General features: G+C 39.5%; 1 protein-coding gene across 1 annotated transcript; it reads right to left on the reverse strand.

Annotated features, from left to right (window-relative positions):
* Positions 1–87: 87 nt before the first annotated feature.
* On the reverse strand, positions 88–3266 carry SARC_02354 (hypothetical protein; the record flags this gene model as incomplete). The annotated part of the gene is made up of 4 exons (XM_014303911.1): positions 88–939; positions 2138–2264; positions 2779–2832; positions 3195–3266. Coding segments are annotated over 4 exons (1105 nt in total), but the record flags the coding sequence as incomplete, so codon positions are not given.
* Between the last annotated feature and the right edge of the window lie 3835 nt (positions 3267–7101).

The following is a 7101-nucleotide window of genomic DNA, read 5'->3' on the forward strand; positions in this document are numbered from 1 at the left end:
CCTCTATCCCTATCCCTATCCCCCCCTCCATCTCTATCCATATCTCCATCTCCATACTCCGATCCCTGTGCCTGTATGTCACTGTATCTACCTCCCCCCCCTCCCATCTCCACGTGCCGACCCTTTCGCGGGGCTGTCTATGTACACTCCCCTCTCCCCGTCTACGACCATGTAGCTGCGCCTGCTATCCTGTGCACCCGTTTTAATCTGTCCAGGACTCACTTTGCCCTTATTACCTTTTACATCGGTCCCGTCACCCGCAGTCCTCAGTGCATGTGTTGTGCTGTGTGTTGGGTCGTCAGAGATATCTCTTCTGACACTGACACAAGCGCGTGCCTCACGTACCCCCACGTGTGGTGTGTGTGTATACTTATCTGCTTGTGTTGTACCGTATGTCTGTTTGTTTGTTTGTGTGTGGGCATGCTTCTCCACATGTGCTATATCGCCTGTCTCATTGTTATTAGTTGCTTGGGTGTGTGTATGCTTATCTGCATGTGTTGTATCGTATGCCTTATCGTTCTTATTATTGTTTGTTTGTGTGTCCTCATCTCCATGTACAGTGTTATGCCCCTCTCCTTGCACAGAAACAGGCTCTGACCGACTATCCCGAGGTTGTGTGTGTGTGTGTGTGTGTGCGTGTGCTTGCGTATGCATATGCTCTGACCTACGTTCGTGTGTGTGTGCAGGTGTGTGTCTGTGGGCGTACACATCAGTGTGTTGCAGGTGTGGCTCCCCCCGCCTATTTGTGCGCACATCCGGGTGGTGTGTGTGTGCGTATATATATGTGTGTGTATGTGTGTCTGGATACGTCTGGGGCCGAGTCTCACTATTGGGTGTGGGAGAGAACCCTACGTGTGTATTAACGTAGCTTGGCGTGGCATCTGGGAGTGGGCTCATACCGCCGATACCGCGAGCATATCCGTTTACGTATTCGTCGACCTAGTGCAGGAGAAGGGAAGGGGTAGCACTGTATGAGAAGTAGGCATACCTGTCTTAACTATTGTAACACACATCTCAATGGAAAACGTTTGCAATACACACGTATTGATATAGTATGGGGTGGTGTATGGGAGTAGGCTTATGTATGCGTCCTTTTAGGTTAAGTCCCTAAAACCCTAACTACACGAGAAGAGAAGAGGCGGCAGAGCAACTTGATGTAAGGAAACCGTACATACACATATCCAATGTACTTAGCAGTAGGTAAGAATACCAACACATGTGTATTGGGGTTTAAGGTTTAGGGTTTATATAGTTTGGCATAGCATGTTGTGCTGTGTATATAGCATATCATGTTATAGCTTGTATAGGCCTGAGGCGACATGCCCCAACAGTAGAGTATTGATCCATTTGTGGACCGAGGGAGTAGCACGGCACTAGAAGTATATGAAATGGAGTCTACATATGTGAACATGTACAAACCTTATATACAATTAGAAAATTACAATGTGAAGCAATACATGTGTGGTGATGTGGCTTGGGGGTGGCATCTGGGCGAGAGGCCTAGCACGGAGTTATGCATATATATATATATAAATATATAAGTACTTATCGGCAGAAACACACGAATACGTACCCCCCTATATATATATATATATACATATACATGCACATGCACACACACGCACATGCACACACACACACACATATATATATAGATACATACACATACATGCATATCGATACAGACATGGATATAGATACATACATACATAGAAATGTGTACTTAAGGTATGTACACACATACACGTAAACACGTACACACACATATATATATATATACATACATACATACGTACATACATATACATATAATATACATACATGAAATTAAAGGCATACATGCACATGCACCTACATATATACATATACATAAATGCTGGCGAGTGAGTATAGCACAGCATGGGGCCAGTGAGTAAGAAAAAGGCCTCAAATCAGGCCTCTCGGCGAGGTTTGCACGTATTGTTGCATATGAATCGACATCAATATCCATATCTAAGCAGGAAAACGGGACAACATAGTACACGTGTGCATAAAGACTCACATATAAACATATATACGCTATATGAGAATATACGCACCCACACCCACCCACACCCATATATATTATATCAATATACAAACAATAGAAACTACTTACTAACGGGGTTGAGTGGTGATAGCCAGAGCTCGCAGAAGGCTCACGGTTGTTGTGTGTACTTGTGTGGTCTGTGCGAGTGCCTGGTGTGTGTTTGCTGCTGTGCTTTGGTACGCGGTCGTTCGGATATCTACATTCACAAAAAAAATGAAAGAAAAGAAAGAAAAAAGAGAAGAGAAGGATAGTAAGTACATTGATATCACCGGTGTGTGTACTACTATAGTATTCAGAGCCCATTAAAGATAACTCACACACCACTCTCCATGCAAAAGATTGTGGACCCAATGACGTTATAAGCGATTGTTTAAGGTTCTAACTAGTGGTCTTGGAGGTTTATATGATCGAGCCATAGGCGAAAGGGGAAGTCACCACAAGACACAACTCATAGACGTACAGCCAAGCGCTCCAAACACTTATACTTGGGTAGTAGACAAGGATTACGTATACTACTCGGTATGATATGTACGATACTATATACATAAACATATACAGTATTATGCATATGTTTGTGTCTTAACATAGAAACATATAATATATAGAAGATAATATATAATATATATTATATATAGCATATATAATATATAATACAGAATACGTATATAGCATATAGATACTTACACCATACACACACTCACTAGACCCACCTGTACTGTGACTGCATGGCTCGGAGTTCCTCCGGCGATATCTCCTCCACAAATCTGTCCAATTCAGAAAAAGCACGCGTATTATTGGGTCACATCTATGAGCTATCTCAAAAATCAAAGCAGATTTGGACTTGACCCATTTCGGAATGTACATAAAATCGAAATTTTGGATGTACATATAGTCGAATTTCGGGATGGATATAAAATCAAATTTCAGGATGGACATATAGTGTTCTAATTACAAATTATCAAAGGGTACAAAAAAGTTTTTGACTCCCCCAAAGTTCGGGACGTTCAGCATTGCAATGCTAAGCAATGGAGGTATTGGCTTCACCCGAAGTTCGGAATGGATACCCGTTTTTAGAGGTTTAGGGCTCAAACGTACCCGTTTTTAGAGGTTTAGGACTCAAACGTACCCGTTCTTTTGGAGCAGTAGAGCGGTGAGATGGGTCTGGCTGCCATTAGAGGTGGTCTCGGGTGGATGTCCACTGTTTGGTGGGGTAAGGAGTGGTAGGCGTGAGTGTGGGAGTGTGAGAAGGTTACAAAGGTATTGTATGTTAAATGTATACACGTATATGTATTGTACATGCATGTGTATGTAAGTATGTATGTATGTATGTATATATGTATGTATGTATGTATGTATGTATGTATGTATGTATGTATGTATGTATGTAATAGATGTACTGTATGTATATATGTAATAGATATACTTTATGTATGTATGCAATACATATAGTTGACAATGTGTGTTGCATTGGCACTCGGGTGAGAGCCCGCTGTATGATGCGGATATGAGGTGGTGGGTGTCAGTGTGGATGGGTGTGAAAGCGTTAACGATATCATGCACGTACATGTACATATACATAGCCGTACACACAGACTCCGACACAGACACAGACACACATATAAATATACATACATACATACACACATACATACATACATGCATACACACACACTATACAGAGCTACATTTGAGATAGCAGCCACATAGAGAGCAATCATGGCCAGACTCTCCTTAAGCGTGTGTTACCTGTATCTGGCAGCGTACAATGCCTCCGTCAGCCTGCGGAGTGGTCTTGCTTTCCTGCCGACGGAGAGAAATGAGAGATACACAAGTGTTGGCGATATAGATTAGATGTCTGGTATATCCAAAGATATGTAGGGATAAGGTCGTTCCTGAATTGCTAAAACCTTGAACCCCTGGGATAGATAATAGCACCCAAAAGTATAGTACAGATATAATATTAAAAACATACTACATATATAATATCAATGGTATATTACATAAATAAAACCAATAGTATATTACATATATAATATTATCAATAGTATAATACATATATAATATCAATAGTATGTTACATATATATTGTCTATAGTATATTACATATATAAAATCAATAGTGCAATACCTACATTTCCCTCCGACCCCGAACCCGAACGAATAAACCAATATTCCGAGGTCAGATTTTAAAACAAATGACTAACAACATTATAAGCAACCCCACCCCACAATGAATAAACAAATAGACCTACGGACCACCGATGGCACACTCATCCACACCACACATACTATACCACACCACACCATACTATACAACACCACACCTTGATATCCCCAGATCAAGCACACGCTGGGCATTGCGCGGGTCTCTCGCTAATAGATAGGCCGCACTCCATCTCTCGTAGAATACAGCCACCAGCCACCCAATGCGAGAGTCGTTCATGTACGCGTACACGTCCAGGGGCTTCTGGCATCTATCCGCCTGCGTACGGGGAGATATAGGGCTTGATTATGAGTATGGCAAGTATGAGTGGTGGCATCGTAATATGCGATTGAGTTATATATATATATATATATGTATATATATATATATGTATACATACACAGAGATATATATATATATATATATACATACACACACACACACAGACACAGACACACATATATATATATACATACACACATACACACACACACATATATATATATAGGCTTTCGGTATCTATTAGCCTGTGTAAGTGTAGATATCGGGAATATTATAAGCAGTTCGAAGTCTTGACCCAAAATTCGCTCCAGAGCGCGCTACTCTGATGAATAGTACGGGTTTGTTTCAAAACGTTTCAAGTAACAATGCCAATTCTCTCGACCCGATATCTTACAAAAAACGGGACAGAATCTACCGATGTCCTGATTTTATGCACGGCTAGCAGGATTCATACCCCAGATTTACGATTTCCCATAAGCATATCGGGACACAACTTACAAATTTGGCCCAGACGCGTATGTACCGCACATCGTTTCTGTACTGAGGGTGGTCACGGTATTCGCGCGCGCATTTTTCGTACAGAGAAATCAGATCCACTGAGGCCATACTGGAAGTGCCGGCATATGTGACTTGCTTCTCTCTCCAGTCGATGTAGCTATGAATAGATTGGTCATGTAGGTAGGGGAGTAAAGGTAAAAGGTCAGGAGAGAAGCAACAAGATGAATGGAAAAACTTGGTTCATAAGAACACACTATAAGACCTTATCACAAATGATAACATACCATAGCCACAGATCAAGCGGATCATCGCTCCTGTCCGTTCTCAACGCGTCCTCAAAGGCTCTGTGAGTGAAGATAACCATATTGGTTAATGTTATTTCATGACACTATATATATATATAGATATGCTATTATATACAAGTATATATACATATATATATATATATATATATATATATATATAGATATGCTATTATATACAAGAATATATACATGTATATATATATATACTATTATATATAGTTTTATATACACATACATGTATGTGACACCTACTGACATCGCCAAACGGTTGATCTCGACAGAGACGAGCCACAAGGGATCATGTTGGAGTCAGGACATGCATGAGAAATAACAAGGATAGTAGACGAAAAGAATTAGTTTACTTAAAACAGCAATTGAAACTAAAAACATTATGAAGAGGACATAACACACACACACACACACAGAGTTCCAGCAGACCACAGTACTGTGCCACATAGCGTTCGTCAGTGATATTTAGAAGAAAACAAAGATACTTAGAATGCGCCTAACAATTGGCAAGTACAAATAATATGTGTTATCATAATATGTATTATGAAAATTATCAGTACTTGTAATTTGCAAGTACATACTATCTCAGGGGAGTCTCACAGGGATCAAACATGTGGTGTAGATTGCACAGAATCATATATATATATAATATGAAATACAAATACATAAGAGAACATACAGATACAAAAGTGAAATACAGACACGTAAATGAAGATACAGATATATAAATGAAGATACAGATACAGAAATGAAGATACAGATACATTAAAGAACATACAGATACATAAATGAACATACAGATACATAAATGAACATACAGATACATAAATGAACTTACAGATACATAAATGAGCATATAGATATATAAATGAACATACAGATACATAAATGAATTAAAAATATATAAATGGACATACAGATACATATATCAACTACAAATAAATAAATGAACACACAGATACTTAAAATGAAAAAAGATACGTTAATGAACATACAGACTACACAGACACATAAAAGAAATGAAGAAACACAAATGAAATACAAGTACATTAATGAACCAACAGATACGTAAATGAACATACAGACACATTAAAGAAATGAAGATACACAAATGAAATACAGATACATAACAAGAATTGAAAATAAGTGAATGAACATGCAGATACATAAATGAAAGCCCATACGGCGTGATAGCTAGCATGTGCGTAACAGACCTTGCGAATCGATCGATTCATCCTGTCCCAGTAACCGTGTATAGAAACATCCCATGTCATGCACACACTGTACAGTCTCAAAGGCATCGATATATACAATACGAGCCAAGCCTGTGAAATACCTGTAAGTCAATGGCTGCACCCGCCGCCTGACTGTCAACAGTAGTAGTATACACACAAACACATACGATACAGCGTGAGCGCACCCGCCCAGGGGTTTTAGGGTTTTGCCAGACAGACAGATACTGTCCCAGTGTACTTCTATAGGTCAGTAATGCCATGGGATAGGGTTTTTAGGGGCGTAATACTAGACCACAGGATCATTGTAATATACTTTATACAAGTCATATACAGACTCATAGCATTTACTTAATGCATGTCATGCACAGACTCATAGCATTTACTTAATACATATCATATACAGACTCATAGCACTTACTTAATACATGTCATACACAGACTCATAGCATTTACTCAATACATATCATATACAGACTCATAGCACTTACTTAATACATGTCA

This window comes from Sphaeroforma arctica (genome assembly GCF_001186125.1).
Source record: "Sphaeroforma arctica JP610 unplaced genomic scaffold supercont1.104, whole genome shotgun sequence".
Classification (NCBI taxonomy): Eukaryota; class Ichthyosporea; order Ichthyophonida; genus Sphaeroforma; species Sphaeroforma arctica.